This window comes from Betta splendens, chromosome 15 (genome assembly GCF_900634795.4).
Source record: "Betta splendens chromosome 15, fBetSpl5.4, whole genome shotgun sequence".
Taxonomy (NCBI): Eukaryota; Metazoa; Chordata; class Actinopteri; order Anabantiformes; family Osphronemidae; genus Betta; species Betta splendens.
In genome coordinates, this window is record NC_040895.2 from 16,704,795 (window position 1) to 16,731,215 (window position 26,421).

General features: G+C 45.8%; 1 protein-coding gene across 6 annotated transcripts; it reads left to right on the forward strand.

Moving 5' to 3' along the window:
* The first annotated feature begins 641 nt into the window (after window positions 1–641).
* Window positions 642–25,875, forward strand: peli1b (pellino E3 ubiquitin protein ligase 1b). 6 transcript variants are annotated; one of them, XM_029127496.3, is made up of 8 exons: window positions 667–793; window positions 13,717–13,893; window positions 15,299–15,586; window positions 19,338–19,467; window positions 19,974–20,075; window positions 21,317–21,514; window positions 21,718–21,906; window positions 23,510–25,875. In XM_029127496.3, exons 3-8 carry the CDS (start codon window positions 15,504–15,506, stop codon window positions 24,086–24,088), a joined length of 1,281 nt encoding a protein of 426 aa, XP_028983329.1. In that variant the 5' UTR covers window positions 667–793; window positions 13,717–13,893; window positions 15,299–15,503; the 3' UTR covers window positions 24,089–25,875. The 6 variants fall into 6 exon arrangements, with proteins under 6 accessions (XP_028983328.1, XP_028983329.1, XP_028983331.1 ...); XM_029127498.2 differs by lacking the exon at window positions 667–793 and adding an exon at window positions 800–1,038; XM_029127497.3 differs by lacking the exon at window positions 667–793 and adding an exon at window positions 13,002–13,193.
* The last annotated feature ends 546 nt before the right edge of the window (window positions 25,876–26,421 follow it).

Consider the following 26,421-nt stretch of genomic DNA (forward strand, 5'->3'; position numbering starts at 1 on the left):
CCAAGCAAACAGTGAATGCTCCAGGGATTGACCTAGTCGTACGTCTGCATTGTGTCGGTTGAAGCTAAGATGCAAGGGCTCTCGCCACTAGCAGGAAATACAGTTTCATCCAATAATCACTGATCACCATAATGTTCCCTTTCTTTGTATATATCATAATTCTTCCCAGCCTGTGTTGTATTAAAGGCTACTGGTGTGCTGTGCCTCTAGAACCACCCCCATTTTCACCAACTGCAAACACAATTATTCCCAGCGCTGATGCTGTGATTCTGTCTGTCATCTCAAGTCTATTTCTGTATTTTTATTAAACGAGTTGAAGCCTCAGTGCCTTTTTATCCATTAAGGGCTTCACTAGCTAATGCAACTCTACCTGTGAACTAGGCCAAAATAATAAAAAAATGTCTTTTATTATTTTAGTTTTTGGTTTACCCTAAAGGTCCTGAACCTACTTTTATCACATGCTGCAATCAAATTTGTTCCTTTTGTGGTATTTATTTCCTTTACCTTACACGTATCCCTTTATTTGGGAGAATTTGCTTTCTGTTCGCGTTTGTAGTTCGTATTGCATGTTTTTTCGCATTTCATTAGCGTGTCTCTTTAAAGTTGAACTACATTACCCAGAAGACGTCGCGGCGATGTCGTTGAGCCCTTTGTGCGTCCCCTCCTACGTCGTGCACGCGCCGGGCAGAACGGGTCAGCTCAGTGTTTACGTTGAGATGCTCGCAACAAAGGACAGCGCAGCGCGGAGAGCTTGTCATTTGAACAGACAACACGGTGGATATTTGAGCGTACGGTGAGAGTTCTCCGCTCATTTCTCCCGGACAGGCACGCGACACAACGCAGCCTCTCACCGCCTTTCGCGTTGTACGTCTTATTTTTGTGTGTGTGAATTGTAACCTAGAGGGGCAGAAATCGGGGCGAAACGCTGTTTTCGTGCCCGCCGGCGGAGCGTTAGCTAGCTCGCTAGCATCGGCAAGTTGGGAAAACAGTCCGTCACGGCGAAGACACGGGGGCAGAGGCGCCCCATCGCCTCCAACAGTGAGTACGCGTCCGCGCAGCACCTGACGCCGCCCGGGCGGCCGAGCCGAGCCGAGCCGAGCCGAGCCAGGCCGGTCCGGCTTTGTCCTGCCGGCAGCTCCCGGTCATTTACTACCGCCGGTCGCTCCCTGCAGGTGAGCGCGTCCTCGCCGCGCTGACGCTGGAAGCGCTGCAGCCTCAGAAGTGCTGATCCTTGTCGGGTCAGACACGCAACGCACCTGTTCTGGCTCGTGTTGTGTTTTATCACACTGACGGTCTGAGGCTGTGTACCGATAAGCAGAGACCGTAGTCTCGGTGTGGGCTGACTACGGGATTATTGCCTGATAAGGAATTAAGATAATGCCCTGACTCTTGTCCTACATCGTGTTTGCCGGTAAATGCCTTTCACTTTTTCCACCTTATATTGTGTCTTTTTGCTGTTCGTCTCACCCTTTTCGTCCTCTGGGCGTTCATTTTCTCCTCATCCTTTAGTCTGTACTTGTAAGGACTTATGTAATAAGCGTTGCTGCTCACACATCCCACTGGCTTCCTTGTCCCTTGTTGGAAAGTCATGGTGGAGACAGACAGTCTCTGAAGTTCAGCTTTCGTGATTGTGATGATTAGTCAGCAAACGCGAAGGGCTTTGTGAGTTAACTAACTCCGCAGAACTGATTTCTTGACTTGTTTTGTGGAAGTTTGTTTCTTGACAAAGTTGGAAGAAATAAAACGTATCAATGCTGTAATACAGTTTCCTGCAGTTAGTACTTGTGTGGTGGACAATTGTGAGCACTTACTCCTTATCAGATGTGACTAGTGCAGGACGGATTCCTGCTTAAACAGCACGTCTCGTTTAAGGAACTATTGTGATGACTATTTAAGGTCTGCATTCTCACAGCCCTATAAATGGTGATAACTTCTAGCGTGAAGTGCTTGGGACGCAGTGTTTACCATGTAACAGGGGAGAGTGTGCGTTTGCACATTTGCATTGGGTGTGTTGTCTGCAGAACTGAGTGTGCGTTATCCAGCACGATTCTCAATTTCAGGGAGGAAACCAGATCCGATTGTGTCAGACGGGAGCGTGGAGAAAGCTCTGATGTCTTAATGGAGGCTCACTGCTGGCTGTATCCCTAGTAACCTGGCCTGCAGGGACAGACTCAATGGTATCTCATCCCATAACACAGATTTTTATCGTTTATTCAAAATGTTTAGATTTATTTAAAGATTCAGCCTGCTTCTTTTTAAGCTTGGTACAGTTTTAAAAGCAGTGGACCCATGAAAGTAATTTAAAAAGCTCTAAAAGAATGTTTTAAAAATAAGAATTAATAATTATACCTAATACTTAATAGTTGCTTTGTATTCACATTTTCAGTAGTTTATAGCATAGCAGAGAATTTGTTGTGTCTATGTAGTCCATACTTGGTCATTCCTAAATAAGTGGAAATGCAATTAAGAGTTATTTTAATATCAATACTGCAAAAGGAGTTGGTAAAGAGATTGTTATGGGACACGTGGAACAAATGGTAATTTTGATTATAAGGGAGAGAACTCATTAAGTATCCCTGTGGATCCAGCAAAGCAAGAACTGTGTGGAAACCAGCTTTTATTGCATACCAGCTCAGTGGAAATAGATAAACGCTGTGCCAGTCACGCCAGCAGCCCGTGGTTCACGTCTTGATGCTGAGTGAGCTCGTCTGAGATTCAAACAACAAAATCAACAACACGCCAAATGCTGTGTGTGTTTACACCCCATTGTAGCTCATTATGAGGAGAGAGTTGTTTGTGATGAGAAGTGGTCGTGTTCCTCCTTATGTGCGCATGTGCCTATAGTGTGTACTTTCACCAGGGAAAGCCACTGAGCTCAGCAGGGGGCCTCGGGTGTAATCATCGGCACAGCTGAGCAGCAGCTTTCACCCGCTGTGTGAGAGGAGCTTGGCGACCTCCACCCGGTCCAGGTCGCTGTCTGCTGGGCTCACAAGCAGGCTGAAGTTTGTGAGCGCAGATTACTGTCTGTCATGGAAAGTGGGTCAGGCAGTGGGCACGTTTTATGGCCTTGTTACTGTGAGGGGGAGAAAGGGGAAGGAGAGGGTATTAAACCACCAGCGTTTTTCCAAGGTGTTCCTCAGGCGCAGCTATTGCCTGCAACAAGTCAGGTTCTGACAACTTATCTCAGAGTGTGTTTGCTTGATTGCTCAGCCTTTATTTTGACTCAGTGGCAAAAACAAATCTTTTCATTTCATTTCTCTCATTTTCTTTCATTCATGGAATAAGCTTTGTAATACTTTCCCTGTTCATTAGTTTGCCAGTTATGTTTTTGTCTAATCAATCACTTAATCATTTTGTCTTCAAAATGCCAGAAAAGTACGTTACATTTATTTCTGTGTGTTGCAGTGAGTAAACATCTCAACATGAGTTAAATAAACTTCTAGTTTGAATATCTAATAAATAATAAAGAGTCAGCAATTTGTTTTTGGTTGCAGGAACACACATCACCGCCAATATCAAAGAACTAGACATGACTTAGACTGGCTTTTGTAACAGTGTTTAGTCATTGTCTGAGCCAAACAGTATCAGAACAATAGAAACTTGTCATATCAGCAGCTTGCAGTAGTCTGTATTTACATACCAACCTTAAACAAAGCAATGTTTTGTAGTGTTTACTTACAACCATGCTTGTTCTCAACAAACTACTTGTACAGTAATAGACAATGTATCAGATGAGCTGTTTTAAATGGGGCTGTGATTGCACAGAAATCTGAGAAAACCACGCTCCCCGATCAACAGTACCAGCCCCAATCCAGTGATGGGTGTTGGTGTTGTTGTGTTACACCACCACGTCAATGATCAACCAGGTGACACTGATACAGATTTCTTGTTAAAACTTTAGGACTATATTCTACAAATTCCTCTGTTCTGCTGCTGTTCTTGGTTTTAAGCTGTTTCCTGTTGGTCCACCACACATTAATGTTTCAATTATGTAAACTCAAGGTTGTGGAGGAAGAGACTCATGGAAGTGCCATGAATTATTTATTATTCTAATGTTAACGTGCATGTACGGATTGCATAGGGCCAGACACACACACGCACACACACACACACACACACACACACACACACACACACACACACACACACACACACACACACACACCTATAACGTTCTGTGTGCCTGTATCCTTTCTCACGCCTCCTGTCTTTATCTGACTTTTCTGAGGAGACTGTTTATTATTCATATTAGGAGCTATTTCAGTCTATTTCTGTACACGGGTGAAGGTGGTCAGCCATTTTGTTCCACAAAAATACTTTATTCTCACTGCCTCTGGTCTTGGATAATTTTTCACAGTTGCCCAGACAGATTTATCCTTTGGCTTCTTGGTCACTCAAAGTAACGCTGTGTTTCTCCCTTGGTGTCGGTACCTGAGCCAGAAAAACACGGGAGTGGGGGAGTAAAAGAACACAGTGAGCATGTTCAGCCCGTTTTAAAAAGCTGTTGGGGAGTCCACAACTTTATTACTTATGGAAAGCTGTTTGAATTCATGAATAGCTTCCTTCTTATAACCGCTGGCTGAGTTCTGGGAAAATGTTTATTATTTCTGTCTGTTACCGGGGTTGAGAGGCACTAACATCTTTGCAGTACATACAGAAACGCGCAAAGGTTCGGAGCGTTAAAGGTGAAGTCAGGACACTTTCACTTCACACTTTAAAACAGAGCCGGATCCCGCTCCACACTGGCTTTTCAAGGTGCTTGGCAGGTAGTTTGTTCCAAACCTCTTAGAAAAGTTACTGCAGTTCTTCTGTGGTTTTAGGCTGTCTTAGGGTGTTTCTTTATGTAATCCCAGCCTGACTGCATGATGTGGAGATGAAGGCTCTTTAGGGGCCACGCCATCTGTGGCAGAGCTCCTTGTTCCTGAGTATTATTCTCATAGATACGTTCTAATGTTAGCGCTTGTTGCTGTGCTACAGAATTAATTTGAGACTGATGTCCCTGCATAATAGATAAAAAGGAACACATCATAAGTGCTTTAATTAGCCGCAAACAAGTCTAACTGGTGCGGTGCTAGTGTTTACAGTACAGTTAACAATATCCTCATTTAACATCTGCCTCATTATTAGACAAAAGCTAATTTCCATTTTTTCATGGGAGATAATTACACAGTGGACTGAAACCATTGTGATTGTGTACAGTAAATGCTATGTTGACGATGTTCACGTGTAAATCACATGACAGCAAGTAGTAGATGCTATCGGCCTTCTACTCTGTGGCCGTTGGGCACCTGAAAACGGGGAAAACTACTTTCTCATTTTTCATTTTGGGTGTGTCTGGTGATCAGCTCCTCCGCCAAATATTTCACAGCCACAACCTGTTTCCTTTACAAGAAGAGGTTGTGATTAAAATGTCAATGAATCATATTTGTTGTGAGGTGGGGGGGTGTTTATAGGGTTTTCACAATAAACTGTGCTTATTCTGCTGTTTGTTCCTATCGCCTGGTGATAGGACACGGACACACACACACACACACACACACACTCATATGCACAGACAGACCTGTAATTATCAGATCCCCTCTGATCATGCATGATTGTCATTTCCTGCTTTGCTCTCCAACCTTCCGGTCTCAGATGAGTTTGCATGTTTAGGTCCTCAACCCCTTAAATGGCTGAATGTGTAGCTGGAGGTTGTGGCCTGCTCAGGCTTACTCCTGTTCTTTCTGTGAATGCAGAAAAACACTGGACTGAACATTATGTATTATTCACAGTCTGTGGGCTGTCTTTCCTGGTCAGCAGATCAACTGCAGAAGCTAAATACTTTTTTTAGAATCAGATTAATCACATAATGTGGAAAACAGCTGTTTATACCATAGATAAACTCAAAATTGCACTTATTTCCAGAAATAGGACGTCTGTTTAATTTTAAAGCATCTTGGAGGTCGAGTCAGAAGCCCGAAACGAGAGCACTGCCAGAACCCAAAATCACTGCTAAATGCTAGCAGCGCTAGGCACTAGCTTGTCTCCTAAGCTGGCCAGAAGGCTAATGATTACAAACTATGACCAGGTGCTGGACAATTAAACATACATAGTCCATAGTTACCTCTCCAGAGAGTTCACTCATGCTGCATGGCCCCAAACAGGAAGCAGCTATAGAAGACGGTTCCCTGATGTTTTCTTTACTGTAGGCAGCGCAATCATAATGTTTAGTTTGGCGTATTAGGAAACTGCATCTTATACCTTTTAATGTTGACGTCTAGTTCTTGACTCAGTGATACAAACTGGAGTTACATGCTGATGCTATAGAGTTTCAGTTTGACTTTGTTTTACACAGATCATAGATAAGATGGTGTCACTGACAAAGTTGTTTTTAACGCACATAACACGCTCCATCTTTCATTTGGCAACCTGTACATGCTGTAGTAGCCAAATGCAATGCTTTTACCTCTAAGTGAGTCAGCTCAGATGGCGTGCAAACCAAATCACACATATTCATATCTAATATGGGCCAGTTGCATGTCGTCCAAGTCTTATTTTATATCCAATCTCTGGGTTGTCTTTATCACTCAGCGTCTGCAGCTCACAGCCGGGTAAGAAAGGAGCATGTAGGAGACGAGTAACAATGATTGTTTGTAGAGATGAGGCATTTCATTTGTTGGCCACAGAAGCTGCTTTGCAGACTGTTATTGTTGAATGAGGTTATTCTTTGTGTTTTTCTAGTAGGTACAACAGTGAACTGTGCACATGTCTGGCGCTTTAACTGTTTAACTGAATGAGTACGTTTTTACAATTGAGACAATGGCCTGCAGTGTGTAGGACAAACAGCAAAAAGGGAGAAATATATAGATTCATGCTGCTTTACTGAGTTTCCAAGTCTATAATCAAGTAATTACATCAGAAGTATGTTCTAATTGTTCTGAATTGCTTGTTATTCCAGACTCATAACTTGGACCTGCTTGTGTCTAAATGTTGCATGCTTCTGTGAAGGTTGGCTCCTGATCACTTGGTATGCGTTGTTTGCATGCCCATATAACTGCACATCAGCATCTGATCAGTTTCTCACTTCCCAGACGTTGCTTGGGGTTGTGTGTAGATGCTCATCCACCGGCCGGGCTGTTTGTTGTCTGTGTGTACACACCGGTCTTTGTTTTTCCTACTGAATCATTGATGAGATTGTAATGTGAACACTTGCTCTTCTATTTCTTCCCCTTACTTCTGTCACCAGCCTTCTGACAGTACAGCTTGCATCAAAACCTGCATGTTGCTACCAACGGACAGTGAAATGCTCAGACTAAATTATTCTTAAATTGTTCTTCCTAAGCTCCTTTAATTAATTTTTTTATAACTTATAGCAAGGAAACGTTGAGATGATGTGACACGTTGACACTGAGCCAAATGTGCTTTTTGTTCCAGTTCAGTGACTTCCTTCCTGTATTCTAGTCCACTGAGCCTCCAGACAAGCTGACCCTGGACCAGCCGTACATCGCCTCAGGCTCCAATTGAGGACCCTGTTTGCCGGGAGTGGTGCTGACTCCTGAATTCTGCGGACATGCCAGTCTCTCAGTGCCTCCACAGCAACCACTAGTTTGTTTGGAGGAGTTAATTTAATTCTCAGCAGGAATTTGGCACCGAAGGGTCTGGGTACAGTGTCCTTTTTTAGGCGCGGAGAGTGAAGGTGTGAATGGAGTAGCACAAGTCTGGGATATACTTAGCATACTTTTAAAGTTAACTATGTATATAAGAGAATGTGTGCTCTTGATGAGGGATGTTCATTGGTTCCTTGGTCTGAGTGTCCTTAAATATGCCGTCTTCACTGCATGGTTTTAGCAGCACAGCTCAGGTTTACGTTGCTCAACTCGTTCCTAATGTTCAGGTCCTTTTCATGACCTGCTCCCCATATTTCATGCCTTGCCATTTATAGCTGACCAGTGCGAGTATTGTTGTGGCAACGCTTCCTCTGGTCAAGTGCTTGGCATCGTGCCCGAGTGGATTAGTCTAATCGGCCTTGTTACCGAGCACTGCTTTTTCCGCTGTAGTCACAGCTACGGAAGATCTTCTTAAAAGGAAGCTCGCCGTGGCTGAAAATTGGCCATTTGAATGTGTACGAGGCCTCGTTGTGTTAGTGATATCACATGATGAAGTGGTCCCATTATAACCTCTCTCTGGTGGAAGATGGCTGCTCCAGAGAACCCAGACACCACAAGAGTGTGGATGTCTTTTAATGTGTTTAGGGAGGAAAACTTAGCCTACTGTACCACACAGAAACAGAAACGGCAGACGGTCTGAAGCTAATAAATTAGCTAGCATGTGTGCATCATCCTGAGTAAGCAGCACATTTATCCTTTACAGTTGACTCACATTTACGCTTTTGGCATTTAGGGGCCTCTGTTTAATCAAGAGTGAATTACAATCCTGCGATTTCCATTATTCAGGCAAATTAAAGCAGAGCCGGTGAAGTGTTATGTATTCAGAGGCAAATTTCCTCCAAATGCAAGTGAAGGTATGAGGTGCTTGTCTCAGCCAGCTGACCGGAAATCTATTTAATTAACAACCTACATTATCCACTACTCAACAGATTTTTTCCTGGGGCTTCACTGTTGGTATCCTCTTTTATAATTGGAATTTTCCACTATTATTTCTTGCTTTGTCTCAGTCAGTGGGGCTCGTGATTGTGGCACGCCGTCCTTTTCCGTCCATCGTGGTGTAAATATTGGACTGCAGACCCAGACACAAAGGAGATCACCTCCAGAGACCACTGAACATGAGAAGTGTGCTCCTGTGTGAGTGTTATGGGAATTGGGACTTCCTGTGTGTATCGACACGCTGACTCTGTAAATCACTTTGGAGCAGCTGTCTACTGTCAGAGCGATTTCTGTGTTCCTACGAGAATCACCTAGAAAGCCTCACATTGATCTGTAAAATGCCAGAAGAAAGGTCCAATTTATTATTTTTCCCACTCAGTAACACATGCCAGGAATTTACACTCTGTATTGATAATGTTTCTTATCTGTCAGCGTACACCCAGCTGAGCTTCAGAGATGTAATTTACGCGACATTAATTTACTGAAATGTAGCATCAGCATTGATTTTCTCTATCAAAAGGACTTGGTTTTACATCTTCCTGTGAATGAATTTGGTTCCTGTGCGTCACTGATCATTGTGGGTTTATTTAGAGACAGTACAGTTCTGTATATGAGACGTTTTTGTATGATCCGGTTTGCTAATAGACATGTCTGATCATGGGCTGGCTGCAAAACAACACATTAAAAGCTTCATTAAGTGTAAATCTACATGGAGGTTGGAGCCCTATTTCAGAAATGTGATTCACACCAGTGCAAGAGAGTGTGAGGCGGCTGGAAAATTAACATTAGCCACTTGTGAATCGCTGGCGGGTTTGAGATTTTTCCTCGTTCTGTTTGGTTTGGTTTCATTAGATTTTCTCTTCCTATATTTGGGCAGTATTTACAGGTGTATTTTGCTTCTTACTGTAGGTGCTGCCCAAAAGGCCCAGACCTCACGTGGCCATGTAATATGTAGGCAAACACACACGTTTCCTTTAGTGGACTGGACTTAGTGCTGTTGCAGAAACAGAACTTAAATGTTCTGAAATGACTCTGATGTTTTTTACATCGTCTCATGACGGTTCTGCAAACATTGTTATACAACCACGTTGTTCAACCCCGCTTCTTCAATTCTGCTGCCACGTTTCATGCTCATCGATCGGACATGTTTGATCCACTGCAGACCGAGAAGAGAAAAAAAGGGTCTGGCGTCGGTTTTGCCCGCTCGCGCTCATCCCCACAGATCGGTTTCCAAGTCATCGAGTGTCTAATCTCCACAGTGTGCAAACCAATCCCACTCCACTCATCTAACCATGCAACTCTACACACTGAAGACCGGACCCAGGGCGTCTGCAAACAAGCGTGCGCCCACACAGACGCTCACATATGCACTCGCATCGCAGACCTTCACTGTGGATTAAGACTCCAACTGGTGCACACACACGGCCTCCCACACTCAACTGCAAATATCCAAAATACTTAAGCATAATTTGCAGGGTTAACACATGCTTCGACCTGTTATTGAGTGTTCTTACACTTCATTTTTATTTTTACTTGAAGTGGGTTTTGTGGCCAGACTTCACAGTCCTCCCACTTCCTGCCACAGATAATTCTCCTTCATGCTCTACAACATCGTGCTCCATTTTTATCATTAGGAAAGCTATTCCAAGAAACTGTAGGAAGCCTTTCTGGAGGTCTTCCTCCAAACTAATTAAGCTTTTAATTCCCCTTCTTCCTGTCACTTTTCCATATTTCTAAATTAAAATGATGTTTTTTGATTTATTTTGAGTCATTCCTTGACAAACTTCTTATCAGTTCTCACTGTGGAAGTAATAGTTGGCTCCCAGTACTCGCTGAAAGTTGGCACAAGTAGCGCTGGTTGACAAGCTGGGAAACGATGCTGTAGGAGAACTCATAGTCTGGCAGAGGCCAATCACTTCATCATTTTTAGCTGGGGAGCATATGGCGCTTGCGAGCTGGCCTACTGACTTAAGGTTTACTGGCTGCTTGGCTCTCCCACCAAGCAGCTGGTGTTTGTCTCAGGATGTTACGGCTTCTGATTTGAGACATTGTGTGCCGTTATTCCTCCCAAGACACCCTTTACTTCTGTTTTGTGAGAGTTTGACTGTAGCATCACCCCATTTTCCTCGAAGGCCACGACTTTAAGCACATATTTCATGTTGTCCTCCACTGAGTGGAAGGATTTACCCTGCTTCCCGAACGGGACTCAGGTTAAGTGTGTTGGATTCCTTCCTGAAGAGGGTTGTTGTTAGCGATGAGGCAGAATGTGATGCCGTCACTTTGTACAAGGAGCCTCAGCACCTCGAAACAGAAACCAGGCCTCTGTGTCGCAGTTTGTACAGTACAGTATGAGGAGCGGAGGAGGTTTGGTGCTGACAGCATAAACCCCTGTCTCTAAAGCATGTGGAAAGTAGGTTTACACCCACTTTCTCTGAAGTAGCAAAGGAATGTTCCTTCATCAGTGGAGTTTGGTTTTGTGGTTCCTGCTTTATGTTCTCGATATAGTGTGACGGGCAGCAATGCAAACATTCACTTTTAGATAACATTGGCTGATCGTTAGTATTGGTTATTATTCACTAAATAAAGCAACTGTCGTCACCATGTGATAAAGGAAAAGACGTTCATCACAAGGGAAGAGCAGGAAGCACGTGTGGAGGGCACATGAACGCTGAGGCGCTGGTGTCTGAGGAAGTGGTGGGAGGCAGTAATACTGGGATGATTAGGTCTCTGATGACCTTCTTGTGAAAGGCTTTGACAAAGATCACAACAACCACAATGAATAAGATGAGCATGTTTTTTCCCCCTTCAATTTCTCACCTTTGCACTAACACAACAACTGCCATCCACTGTCAGCCTACACTGAAGCGCTCTGCTACAGAACAAAACAGAGAAAGAGGAAACACAAGCCGCAGGTTTCTGAACACGCTCTGGAGACACACGCTCAATTTGCTGACACATTAAAATAACCTACTTTTCAGGAAAATAGAAAATGAAAACACAGCAAGAGACGCGAGAGCCAGAGCACAGGACGGACAAACACATCCAGTATAGCTGTCGATAAAAACAGCATCTGTGCTTCAGATTAAATTACTTTAAATCTCCAGAAAGTCAGGAACGTGTCATCCGCTCCAAGTCTGTTCCAGGAATCTGTTATTATTTATTGATCAGCTGACCCACTTTATCAGAAGAATATCATTACCACTTTCCAGCAATGGTGACGTTACACCAGAAAGCGCCTGGTTTTCCTTTCTGCTGTCCCCACATATTTGATGTGAATTTTCTGCTGTTACAGAAATTGATTTTCTCTTTGACTCTATATTCTTATTTAGTTTGTATTCATTTTGCATCTTCATTTTGTCACTTCCATACAGTACCGAGGTAATCAGGTTTAGTTGTAGTGCTGTAGTGTTGATGGCTGTGACTGTGTCAGTGCCTCCAGTCACGTGTTCTGCTGGTTACTGACCTTGAACGGTTCTTCATGCTGTTCTCTGCATATATTAACCACATGGGTGGGTTTGTTTGACTCTTGGTATGTCCCAGTATCAGTGTTTAACTAGAGAGAGAACAATAGAAACACTTGATACCATTAGACCTGAACAAATCCATATATTGTGGGTGCAGGAAAGCACTTAGTCACTGAATATGTCACTCACTCACATTTTTTACTCATATGAAGTGTAGGATCAGCTCAGCTTTCCAACTAATGTAAAATATAAACGTTTGCCAATGAATCACCTTCTTGTATTGGAAATGCATTATTTTATTTTCACTGCAACAATTGCAGTTATTTTTGCCAACAGCTTGATTTCAAAACACTTTGTTTGGGCCTTATTTGACCAGGAGTGGGTTTCTTACAGCTTCCATCCATCAGCATCCAATAGAATCATAGGCTGTACTGTAGCTCCCCTTTAAAACCTTGTGCCAGGGGCTGTTGATGTATTCAGTCCTACCTTTTATCATGGACATAAAGCAGCTAATTACTGTTTACCATTACTGTGGTTTCGTGGGTGGTCTCATCTCGTCTGTTCCAGCCCGTTAGTCTTGATTCATGCTCGTACAGTACGTTGGGTCTGCACTGAAGGCATGCTTTCAGTGTGTATGAAGCTAGATTCAGCACCGAAGCATAACTCAAATCTACCAAGAGAAGCTGTCGCCACAGAACCATGTCTTACGTCTTTTCGTGCATTACACAACCTTTGCCTCGACGTGCAAGCGTTGTGCAGGACTCACACCCTGGGGTGTGACGCGGTGCCTCAATGCATGACACCGTGGTGCAGGACAGCACAGTTTGACATGCAGCAATGCAGCTCAGCTGGTGACGCATTCAGAAGGTCGAGCGCAGCTGTCACCTGCTTCCGCGTTAACGCGAGGACATGTGCACGCGTCGTGTGCCACCTGTGTGCGTCCACATGTGTTGTGTTGGCAGCCAGCGGGAGGCGTGGCAGCGAGCAACAATGCCTTCCTGCAGTAGATTTTACGAGGGCTTCGGAGGCTGCTGTTCCTTCTGTCAGCACCACGTTGTTACAATCAGTGACCCTCTCCAGCAAACTCAGGCCTGGGTGTTTTATAGGTCCTGGATAACGTGTGTGTGCTGGGGACACGATCATGAACGTAAGCATTCTCTGACATTTTAATGATTATTAATGACGTTTGCAGCACAATACTGTTGAACTAAGTGGAGCAGCAGAAGCGAGAATAAAGCTGCTAGTTGAAGTTTTACTGCAGAAAAGCTGTTTGTGTGAAAGCTGCTTTAGGACGAGTAGAATCTGCATATAGGAAAAACAAAATGCAGTGATTTGCAAATAAACACATGAGTGAAAATATTCTGCACATTTGAGCAAAGGACTAATAGGAATAATGTTCCTTGATGTTAAATAGCTGAAATGGCGCTGCATTAAAAGCAGGGCGCAGAAGACGAGCAGTTAAAGCGCTGATAACGGAAGAATAGAAACACATGAAAGAAGACTTTTGAGCTGTTTGAATCCTTTAACGGGAAAGTAAAGAGTCCCTGAAGCTGCAGCAGCTGCTCTCCCAGTTAACAGACAGACAGACAGTTTGCTTGTAGACGTGCTCAGCAACAGAACTCACACAGTCCAGACCTGTTTGTTCTGACGGTTTGTGTCTGGCTCCACAGGTGAAAATCGTTGCTGACTCCCTCGACGCCACAGACGCTGAGGACACAGCGTTTGCGTCTAATGCAGCGTGTTTGTGAGTGTGGGATTAATCCACGCTGTGTCGGGGGAGCGGGTGGAGCTCGGACGTTCCAACCCACCCACACTCACGTCCTCTTTCTTCCTGCTTACTCCTCAAGGTCCGTTAGCTTTCATTGCCACAGAACCATCATTGATAAACAATTCATGCTCCACCCAATGTTTGTGGTTAGAATGAAACCTTTTCTCCTGCGTCTGATTTCTGTTTGGAAACCGGAAGGATTCGGATCAGTAAATGAGGTGCTTGTCTGAAGTGAACTGATGTGATTTCAGCCTTTTTCCCAGAGCTGAGTGCTGAAGCTGTTTATAGTTAGTGTGATAGAAGTGATGTGGTGTAAGTAACTAGGTCTATTTTTAACAGTCGTTATCGCTTTCAAGGCAACGTATGGAGATGTGAGTTGCAGCTCAAAGTGTGACCTCTTCCAGTAGAAGGCTGTGAATGTGGTGTGATGTGTGCACAGGTAAGCGCTCAGTTATCTGCTTAAAAATAGGCCAGAGGGGCCTCAATAGGCTGTTTGATGTGTGACTCTTCACCTCTACAGGCTGCAGACAACACGCTGTTGTTACTTTTTTTACTCACTAATGAAGTGTGACACTGGCTTGCATCATCTGTTGCAGCCATTGGGTGAATGTGATTTAGTTTTTGTAAACAGTACGTGATTCTGAACTGTACAGCGTGTCTTTAACAGAATACAGTATCTGCTAAAATCCTTTAAAAATGTTTGGTGCATCAAAGTGTTGCGTTGTGAGAAAAGAATATTGACGTCCTCCCACTTCATCTGATGGGTTTGTATGTGAAACCATGTTCCTTCCACTTCCATCGCTCATCAACTGTAGCTCACATGCTTTATTGGGTGGCTCTGCTGCAGCTCTGGGGACCTGTAGGAGAGGTTGCATTCACACGAGGACCTGCCTCAGCGTAGCTGCTGCTGCCGTTGGGACGACAGCGTTCATGGGGAAACAAGGAATGTAGAAAAAGATGTTATGAGTCAAATTTGAACAGCGCTTGAGATCCTCCATAGCTTTCTGTAACAGGAAGTCCTTTCCTTTCACATGTTCTTATCTTTTGCTCTTTGTAGTGATTTCCTGTGTATTTAGACAGACGCCTGCGCGTCAGCGTTTACAGACACCCACCTAACGCAGCAGCAGTGTCAAACCCACTCCCATCATTAGTCCACGTCCCTGTTGTGCTAAAGGCCATCGTTTTTTAACTCTGTGATGCGAGTGGGTGTATCTTTGGTTTGTTCATTGGTTTGATTAGCGTTTGACAGCTAATTAGCTTAAGTGGCTGGGTCAGTAAGTGGCTGGGTTTTCATTAAGGCCACTCAACATAGAGGTGGTTCGACAGTTTTCGCCAAACCCTGTTTAAAATAATTCTATTTCAGAAAAGTCTTAAACCTACACATTAGTTCCAAACATAAAAGAACGAGCACTAAAATCCTCTGAACTGCTTTCACGCGAGCAAACACCTGTCTTCATCAGTGTTTCTCCTTTCTGTCGCTGCAGGGAGAACTGAGGACGACGGACCCATGAAGCATGAGAGGGTGGAGCTGAGGCTCAGCTGACCTCTCCTTCCCCCTCCTCCTCCTCCTCTCCCCTGTGCTTCATTTGATCGGCACCGCCCCTTCCCTCCCCTTTATTCCCCTTCCCGTCGGCCTGGTGGATCTCACCCGTCCTTCTCCTCCTTCAGTCCCTCAACCAGCCGTGCCCAATGTACTCCCCAGAGCAGGAAAACATCTCCACCACCGCCTCCACCAAAGTGCCAGTGAAGTATGGAGAGCTGATTGTGCTGGGGTAAGCACTGGCAAGCGACACATTACATTCTAATAAACTGTGTTTTTGAGTTGCGTCACATCACAACAGCAGAACCTCCTCTTACATGATGCTGTGTTAGTTAGATGAAGGTGCGATCTTAAAACACAGCCTTGTTTACTTTATGTGTGTTGAACTTGAGCTGTGTTGGTCCCAGGCGGCTGTTTCGCTTGCTCACTGTTGGATCTGTGATTCATGCCTGATGATGCTTGGATGTGTTTCTCACAGTTTTGTCTGTCATAGCAGTGAGTGTCTCAGTGTTTCAGTAGAGCTTGTGTATTTACTGACCCGTCAATCACAGCGGGAGGTGGAATGGAACCTGGTCACTGGTTCATCACGGGGCCCAGACAGCGATACTGCCCACACGTACTCCTAGTGGGAACCTGGCGTGTAGAGAACGCTGCAGCACCCAGAGGAAACCAGGAAAACAGACTCGCTGTGACGCGACAGCGCCGACCACTACTGGGAATCAGTGAACCCCAATAGAATGTCTTGCTTTGTTAGAAAGCTCCACAGTCACAACAGGGGTTTAGTTGTGGTTTAAAAAGCTAAACAAAGTCACACTGTATTGTTTTTTGTTTTCAACACATGCTAAACTTTATAATTAAAGTAATAATTATGGCTTGGAAACAATGGGAAGGAGTGACAAAGGAAACAAAGGCTATTGTTGTGGAGGATGACAAATGTCCTGAGAGATGATGATGTGCTCAGACACATGACAGTAGAAGGACTTTGATTAGTCAGCTATTTACTTATTAGCTAAGACGCTCAGCAGACAAAGAACGGTTCAGTGGAAGCTTGATGAGACACAAACGCCGTCCAGAGCTAGAACCACAACTCATCACATACATGGGCAGATGCTCATCTTCAGCATCACGACTCACGCCCACATATTCATGAGTAGTAATTCTAATGACACTTTCTCCAGCCGACAGCTCAGGACTCCCTTGAACCCTGAACCCTCTCTGTGCCGTTTATTCCTCCTGCCAGTTGCCTCCACAGAGGAATGCAGATGTCAGACAGACTCCTTACTGCTGCTCTGACGCTGCTCTGACTCCTGTCGCGTCACGGCCGCGCTCACAGCTGACTCAGTTTGTTGTAGGTTGTGCTGGAGCTATTGTCAGGGAGATGAGCGTGGACGTTGTTCCTGGTGGAAAAACACCGTGAGCCGAGGGCACAGTTCCACGCCTGTAGACGGGAGAACCCCAGTTTTCCGTTTTGCTCTGCTTTTTCCGCTCCTGTTTTATTTAATCTAGGTCAGGCGATGCTTTTTTCTTTTAAAGGTCATCAGGGGCACTCTTTTAGTCGCACACGGTGCTGCGGTGTGTAGTGAATCCTTTCTGCACTGAGTACATGCTGCAGATGGACATGGTTTTGTGACCCCTGACCCTCAGCCTGATGCTCTTATTTCCTCAGGGTGGTTCTAAGGGTAAATGAGTGTTTTAGCACTGTGACTTCTTATTTATACCCACCTGTGATTTATGCAAAATGAAACAGATGTCTGACTAAACGTACAATGTCAATAAAATAATTACTGATAATAATAAAAACCTTGCTTGCATCTTATATCTGCCTACTGTTGATCATCAGATGAGCCAGTACTGGGTGGAGGAACGGCGCTAGTCCTGCACTGGCCACTTGATTTATCAGACTTCCCGTTCACACATCTGTTAGAACTAGTGTTGTGACTTGTATCACAGTAATTATAGAGATGGATGGACAGAGCAATTTGTGATCATCATGTCACAGTTTGAATGATATGCTCCTTCAGGCTGTGTTGTCTCCCATCACGTTTAAAAACAACAGCTCGCTGAGTCATCCAGGATTAGTGATAATTATCGACTTTTATATTTGGTTTGATTTGAAGGAAGCTGCAGCAAAAGATGTGAGAGTGAGGATACAATGAGCGACGACTTATGGGAACGAGTCACGCTGACATAGGAATAAGTATTAGTGGAGAACCTGTCAGCCTGGGCCTGTGTTAGTACAGTACAACCATCTCAAGTGACATTATATGTACTCATATTCCTCTTATTTTACTACCACATTTATACACACACACACACTGAAGGTTTTAAAAAATAAACCTAGCGTGTATTTGACAGCAGCCTTCCGTCTCCTAGCCTCGTTAGCTTCGAGTGACTCAGCCATAGGCACTCATTTCCCACACAGTCTGTTTTTATAGGTTTACTGTGTAAGTGGTGGCTTGTTGCTGCACACTGAGCGTCGCTTTACTAGCGATTGGAGGAAACACAAACACCCACCTTGTTGCTAATTGTGTGAACTGCAGACCAATAGTTAGCAGCAGTTACAGACCAACGTTGTGTCTACACTCACTGTATGAGCTTGTGCAGATACGCGCGCACACACACACACACACATATAAACTTTCTGTGACTCTTCTTTTTATGCAAACACATACAAGTTCACATCTCTTCTGCTTCTGGGACCCTGGGTCTGAAACTCCTGCAGACCGCCCTGCAGATCTGGGCCAAACGTCACCATGGTTACGCTCTTGCAATGGTTACTCTTCCCAAACGTTGCTGTGACTCTGCTCTCTCACCATGGATACGCGTAAACCCTCCCAGCGCTTTCTGATCCCTGCAGATTTGGCCTCTCAGAGAAACCCAGACGCTCTCACAAGCTGCCTGTGTCGTCTCGATGGGACTCATAGCAGTGGGAGGGTTAATATCAGGCATGTAGTTGGTCAAGGGCGCGTTCAGCTGAGTCCCACTGTAGCTCCTTTGTTGTAATTAAACTAACTCTGGTTTTAGTTTTCCAGATTTTTATTGATCAAATACTCGACTTGTATAATGTGTATTTTATTATTTGTTCACATGTGGGAACCATGAAAACATCACATTCATGTCTACACTGTGCTCCTCTGAGTTATCATTGCATTCATTACATGTGATTGTAGTTAAGGTCTGTCTGAAGTCAGAGGAGTCCATAATGTGTGTGGCTTCTGGATGTGGTAACAATGTTAAAGGAGACAACAGTGTTTACGTATGTGGTAATATTTATAAAGCTGCGGTGCTGCTTACCGTAAGACAACTTCCCACTGGTGACGGCTTATCGAAAACATGTGTGCAATGAAGAAGAAAAGCTTTTAACCTTCAGTCACTTGATGTATGACAACCCAGCCTGCTACACAAACGTCCACAGTACGGCTACAGGCGACGACCCGAGGTTTTAACTTCAGCTCCTACCTTCCTTTAATTATGTGTAATATTAATTAACATGGTTGTAATGAATTTTTATGAGCAGCTGCTTTGGGAGTGAGGAACGTGCTGTTGTGGGTGATGGATGCTTTGTGTTTAGTATCAGGCAAACACACACATTTGCTGACAGAAACACAACGGGCCCCGTGTTGCAAGTCACAGGCTCCATTCTGTGGAAGGAAACGCCTCTGTTTATTCTCCTCTCCCAGTCGTGTATTAGGCTAAATGAGTCTCTCTCTGTTTGTTTGCTCAGCCTTTCTTGGGTTATGCTTTGAGGGCGCTGTTGTTTACGTGTGCTTTTGTAAAGCAATATGTTTGATATAGGCTGCGTGTGTGTGTGTGCCTGTCCGTGTGTGTGTGTGAGTGTGCGTGTGTGTGCGTGTGTGTGTGTGTCTTAGGGACACGGAGGGAGAGCAACAAAATGCCTCGAGCATTTTTCCACCGTGACTGTTTTTCCAGCGTTGTACTGTGGGTCGGACAATGAAGCCCCATTGTTTTGTGTGCGTGTGCAGGTACAATGGCTCTCTGCCCAACGGAGACCGGGGCCGACGTAAAAGCCGCTTTGCTCTTTGCAAAAGGCCAAAGGCGAACGGGGTGAAGCCCAGCACGGTCCACGTCGCCTGCTCTCCACAGGCAGCCAAGGTAAAAGAGAGGCCCCAGCACGGCAGCAGGAGTCCAAGCCCTGCACAATCACTGTCCTCTGCTTATATTCCATGTCACATTGTGCACTGAAGGTTTATAAGAGAATCCAAGGTGAATGGTCCAGCAGTGTTTTCATGTTTCCATCACCTGTTACAAGGCTGCTCTGAATGCGTGAGACAGAGAGACGGGACCTTTTGCTTTCTTGGTTTACCATCTGTACTTAACGTCAGTATTCTGAGCCAACCGAAAAGCACTGAGGCTGTGGACCTTTATCCTCAGCAGTTTAAAGAGTCTGGAAGAGAGATTGTCCCGTTGTGTCCTGTGGGTGGTCCTGACTGACCCAGGAGACGTCTGGTTCCAGCTCTTCCCCTGCTCCACCCTTCCTCTGTGTGTTTGTGTAGCCACATTTGAGTGGATGTCAGGGGTGCTCACGTTCATTCTTGTGTATTCTTCAATTAAAAGGTGTTTTAGTTCATGCAAAAAACTCCCTCGTTGTGTCTCAACAGGCCATAAGCAACAAAGACCAGCACAGCATCTCCTATACTCTGTCTCGAGCCCAGACGGTGGTGGTGGAGTACACCCACGACAGCAATACAGACATGTTCCAGGTACCGAGCCTCAGTCTTTACGACCACCACGACTTTTACAACCAATATGCCAGTTTTTTTCACCTGCTCCACTGCTGCTCTCAGTAAGAGAGGTGGTCTGTAAGATTTGATAGGAGTGAAGGCGTCCAAATCATGAGGCAGCAGGGTGTGGGAGACGTGAAACCGTGTGAGGTGAGATGTGCAGGTGTGGCAAAAACATCAAACGCCGTGAAACCAGAAGAAAAAAGGCACGATACATACTTTTGAAGTCAGTGTCACAGTTTGTTTCTTAGGGGGTTTTCCCAATGTCTCTAATGAATCAGAAATGTGAAAAATGAACTGTTGATAAATGATCAAGCTATCGTTTATATGACTGTCGTTCATGGATCTGCAAACAGGACTCAAATAGATGGAGGTTATATTATATTTGCTTAATGGAGCTCGAGTTCTGGCCTGCAGCTAAATCACTGACTTCTTAATTAGCCGAGTTATTTTTTCAGTTGGTTCGTTAGTTTTTGGTGATAATTAATAATAGATACACTGGTTATTTATTTAAATGTAATTTATGGACATTTAAGTGCGATTAATGCTAATTACTTTTAAACACGACACATGTTTAAGTTACAAAGATGTTAATATACATCTTATGAAGCCTTGGTGACCTCACCCTTTATCCTAGCTGCTACTTCAGCCGTCGTTTCTATTGGTTCATTTAATTGGGTCAAATCTTTCGGAAACAGTTTCTAGATCGAAGCCTTTGAGAAACTTTTTTCTAAATACACAAAGCCGTGACACCTCATTAAATATTCTTCCCAGATGTTGATGAGTCATCATCTGTCTTTCTTGCTGGATTGAAACACAAGCTCTGCAGCATTTTCACAAAGTCGACCTGTTCTTGCTTGGACTGTGGGAGGCTGCGCTGTGCAGTGATTATAGTGCAGCACTGATGCAGGTATCGGTCGGGAACAACAAAATACCCATCATTACTGCACACACACGGTTACAATGCGAAACGTCGATGCAGGTAAGACAGCTGATACGTAGCAGCGTAAAGGTCGTCCAGCTCCACGAAGTTCTGACTAAAGAAGCCCAAGACTTTTACTTTGATTTACACATGACTTCGTAGAGTTTCATCTATGTTTGAAGTGTTTTTCATTGTGTCATAATGATTCATCTTGAACTACACAACTACTATACACAACTGTTTATTAAATAAGCCCGTTCCCATGACTACAGCCTCTCCCTCTCTCTCTCTGATCCAGATTGGCCGATCGACAGAGAGTCCCATAGACTTCGTGGTGACGGACACTGTGGCTGGCAGCCAGAGCAACGCAGACACTCAGTCGGTCCAGAGCACCATCTCCCGTTTCGCCTGCCGCATCATGTGCCAGCGCACGCCGCCTTACACCGCACGCATCTACGCCGCAGGCTTCGACTCCTCCAAGAACATCTTCCTCGGGGTGAGCTGTGCTTTGTACCTGTGGGCGCACGAGGGACTGGGGAGAAAAACAGCAGGTGGCAGAAAACCTCAGGAAAATAAGTGATAGGAACATGAGGTTGTTTCATTTTAATAATAAAACCCTGCTTTTCCCAATCACGAGTCAATGACAAGCACTAAGACTGAACAGAACTGGACTCTGACCATTCACGCATGTCTGTTCAGGAGAAAGCTGCTAAGTGGAAGACGTGTGACGCTCAAATGGACGGGCTGACCACCAACGGCGTGCTGGTGATGCACCCTCGCACCGGCTTCACCCAGGACTCCAAACCGGGCGTGTGGAGGGAGATCTCAGTCTGCGGCAACGTCTTCACGCTGCGGGAGACGCGCTCGGCTCAACAGCGGGGAAAGATGGTGAGTCCGAGCCTCATCTACACGAGTCCAGCAGCACGTCACACACACACATCACATCTGAGCTGATTTCCATCCTTCTAATATTACGATTCTGCTTCGGCTAAACAAAGCGAACTGCTCCACCTCATGCTCACGTACCAACGCTGTCACTCAGGCAGCAGGAGGTCAGCCCGAGCTCAGCAGCACCAGGAGGTTGTTGGGATCCCGTCTCCTTGGAAACGGGCCCGCTGTCTAAGCTTTGTGTAACAGGACCTTGTAAGGGGATCCTCGGGCGACGTCAGAGTTCGACGGCCAATGGCGCCGTCCCTGCTTCCTCCTCAGCGCGACCACCTGTGGCACGTGTCTGATTGGCTTCCTGCTGTTTGTGCCGAGCTCTGTGTTTTTCGATGCACATGAACCAGGAGCAGTCTGTGTCTTTATCTGGTGGCCCATGTTAAGGAAGCCCAAATGAACAGCTCTTATCTCCAGCTACGCTTTATCTACCGCTGCAGAAACCACCTTCATTTACCAGCTGATTGACGATTAAGATTGTCAGCGCTGGGAAAGCACCTATTGTCATAATGTACAGTGATGGAGCATGATGGGGTTTAATTGCTCGCCCCGAGTTAACAAAGGTTAACGTTTCAAGGACCTTCTGATTGAACGGGATGAAAAAAGGTTGAGTCAGCGCTGGACAGCAGTGAAAACCAAATCCATCCTTAGAAAAATAAGACAGCAGTTGATGTGAATGGAGCGTTGTTCTACTGTTTGGGAGGATCTGATTAACGTTGGGACAGATTCACTCGGCTTTGACCTTGTGTGGACACAAGGTCAAAGCCGAGTGAGTGTAATTACACAAACCTCAGAATGAAGTTCACCAAACACATACGCACAATCTGTTTGATAAACACTTTCTGCTGATAAATGATCCACTTCAGTCTAATTAAATAACTGTGTTGAGCGTGTGGCTGTGGACGTGAGCTGATCATTAAACTTGAGGGCAGTTCTTGTAGTTGTGGGGACGTGGTGTTGGTTTAACGATTGGTGCTTTTACTTGGTAGGCGTGAACACGTGTGCAAACCAACACAAAGTGAAGGCTGAGAAGCAGCGTTGCGTCGCTGTGGTCCTGCTTCCACAGACCTGCGTTTTCCCCCAAACTCCCAGTTTGAGGACGCGTGATCTCACCAGAAGCCCGGGAGCTGCCCCTCCCCTCATCCGCATGTCACTTGGTAAAAATAGCTTGTTTTGGGGGATTTTCCCCTCTCACACTCCTTCTCCCGCTGTCTTCTGATTATCTAGACGTGGAATTTCCCGCTGTGTCTGATGTGACCGTGAGGAACTGAGCGCTACCTCTCCGCTGGCGTTTGCCCACTTTTCCGCCCTCTCGTTTGTCTCCATTTGCTGGTGTCATCTTGCCTCCAGCTGTTCGCACGCTGCACCGCTGTCAGGGACGAAGGCCAACGTTTGAGTTACAGCGCCACCTGCTGTGCAGAGACGCGTCCTACACGTCACTAAACGCGTCCTGGTGCCTGAGCCTGTCCCAGCATGCACTGGGTGAAACGCACCTCGTTTGTCGGTCGCCGCTCCATTAACTGATGATGTCACCGCTGTGTCTCCGCTCCAGGTGGAGACCGAGTCCCAGGAGCTCGTGGACGGCTCCCTCATCGACCTTTGCGGCGCCACCCTGCTGTGGCGCACGGCCGAGGGGCTGGCGCGCACGCCCACCCTCAAACACCTGGAGGCCCTGAGGCAGGAGATCAACGCCGCCCGGCCCCAGTGTCCCGTCGGCTTCAACACGCTGGCCTTCCCCTCCATGCGGCGCAAGGACACGCCGGACGAGAAGCAGCCGTGGGTGTACCTCCAGTGCGGACACGTGCACGGCTACCACAACTGGGGCAACCACCGCGAGGAGCGCGAGGGCCGCGAGGGCCGGCACCGCGAGTGCCCCATGTGCCGGGCGCGGGGCCCGTACGTGCCGCTGTGGCTGGGCTGCGAGGCGGCCTTCTACGTGGACGCGGCGCCGCCCACGCACGCCTTCAGCCCCTGCGGCCACGTGTGCTCCGAGAAGACGGCGGGCTTCTGGAGCCAGATCCCGCTGCCGCACGGCACGCACACCTTCCACGCCGCCTGCCCCTTCTGCGCCCAGCAGCTGAGCGGCGAGCAGGGCTACGTCAGACTCATCTTCCAGGGACCGCTGGACTAGCGGGGCCCGGCCCGTTTTGGCTGCGCTTGAACAGGAACTTTTCCTCTGGACTTTTTGTCTCTTTCACATTTTTAAGTGACCTTTGTATTGCTTTTTCATGAAAGACAACAAAGATTTCTATATTTTCATGGGAGACCCAAGACACAAAAACCAAACAAAGAACACTGCTGGGTAACGATTTAATGTTTGTTTGTCTAAAAGAACTTTCAACAACAGTATTTATCTAAATGACTAATTACCCCAGTGCTGAAATGGTTTTTATTCATGTTTATTGTTGCAATATCCATCTGATCTGTGTACATCTCTTAGAGCTAATTTAAACAAAGATGTTTTATTTATGGCCCAGGAACCATCGCTTCATCTTTTATCTGTCAGATAACTTCAATACTATTAAGCATTTTATTGAGAATACAGTATATTAATAATGGGATGTAAAGTTCTAGGTGTGTTCTGAGGATTTCGTTCTGCGTCTTCCCCCCCCCGTTCACTTCTCAGATGTGTTTTTGTTGTATTTATACTCCCCGTCCTCTGGCGTGCGCTCACTCTGTTCCTTTACCTTTACGTGTCTCTCACCACGGCCGTTTTCACATTCAAAGCAATAGATTTGGAACAGAAACCTCCTAAAGTATTATGGGAAACGGAGTCCTCTAGGCTCAGACAGCTCTCTCCCTTTAACGTCTAAGTGAAACGTTGCTGTGGGTGAGTGACTCCTTTCTGCCCCAGCTACTCGTCCTGCAGCCATGTAGCTACTATCACACGCACACTCACTGCACTCAGACCTGATTCACCCCTTTATCACCAATGTTTAATACAAACAGCCTGTGTGGACGGTGTTCAGGGCTCACCGGCTCAGTTACAGCAGCAATAAGACATCACTTTGCCATGAACAGTATTCTGATGACATTTTAACCACACCAGACACTGAAGTAAAGTATTTTCTCTGTCCCTCATCACACAAGCATCAAAACACGCAGGTTAAAGACAACTGTAGCTGTTTGACTCAGGTTTGATCCACACACACGGCTTTGTGTCTTTCATCATATCGTCCTAATGGCTTTGTCGTGCTCTGCAGACTGTTTAGAAGTGGTTTCAGGGAGAGTTATAATGTGGCGAGAGCTGCAGTGTCGGTACAACGTGAGGACAGACTGCTTGTTATACAGCAAAAAGCACCATGAAAACTACGTGACTTTAACCAGTGTTGAGACGTTGGATGTTCTGAGAACACAGTTCTGATATTTTGCACATCTGTGGAATCAGTCTCCAAAAGTCTCCAAAGCATCTGCAGCTGTCGGTAGCATGTGTGTGCGTGAGATTGTAATTTATGTGTCCATGATGATTGTAGGTGTAGTGTTTGAACTGTGTGTTCATCTGTCCAGGCAGTACTTACTCACCCATCAGTACCCTCCCCCCGCACTCAGACTACACACTAACTCACCTCAGGGAGAATAATACTGACCTGTGTCACACACACACACTCACACACTCACACACACACACACACACACACACACACACACACACACGGCTAAGGCCTCCTCGGCCTCATCCGCTCTGCTTTCGGTTCTGTCCCATGGGCTCTGTGTGCAGTGTGAGAGTAAGGGCTTCACTCTGTTTCTGAACTGTTATCTCCACCCTGTTGTTGCTCCATCACGTCTGACAGTCCATCTGCGACTCGCTCTTCCTCTGGATCCTCTTCGAGTCTCCTTCTGCTCGTTACGGTGAAAGCAACGAATGTTTCCAGCAAACACATTTTTGTAATAACTTTAAACAATAAAGCGTAAAAGTGACACTTTTCTCCGTGTGCTGTGTTTTATTCTACATTTTATAGGAATATGGTGAAACGAACAAAACATCTGAGCTGTGCTTGAATGAATGAGCCGTACCAGAAGTGGACAGTTAAAAAGGCTGCTACTGCAGGAGCTTTAAATGATGTGTAGAAGTCTTTTACATTGTTTGGCAGCAGCTGATTGGTTCATTGTTTGCGTCTGATGTGCAGTGATTCTCCTCCAGCTAACAACCTGAAGCTCACTGCTCTGAGATGATAGTTGACTTCAGGAAGGACCCGCCCCCTCCCCCGTCATCCTGTGACCTCAAGTGGGAGCAGCTCCATCACCAAGAAGGCTCAGAGGATGCACCTCCTGAGGCAGCTGTCGTTCCACCTTCCTGTGAAGATGCTGGTCGACGTCTACGCTGGCGGCAGCTACGTTTGTAGCCGACCCCTCTCATCCAGGACTCGAACACTTCCAGCCCCTCCCCTCTGGCAAGAGTCCGCCAGGACCAGGACCTCGAGCCACCAGAACAGCTTCTTCCCCACTGCACTCAGTCTATTGAAC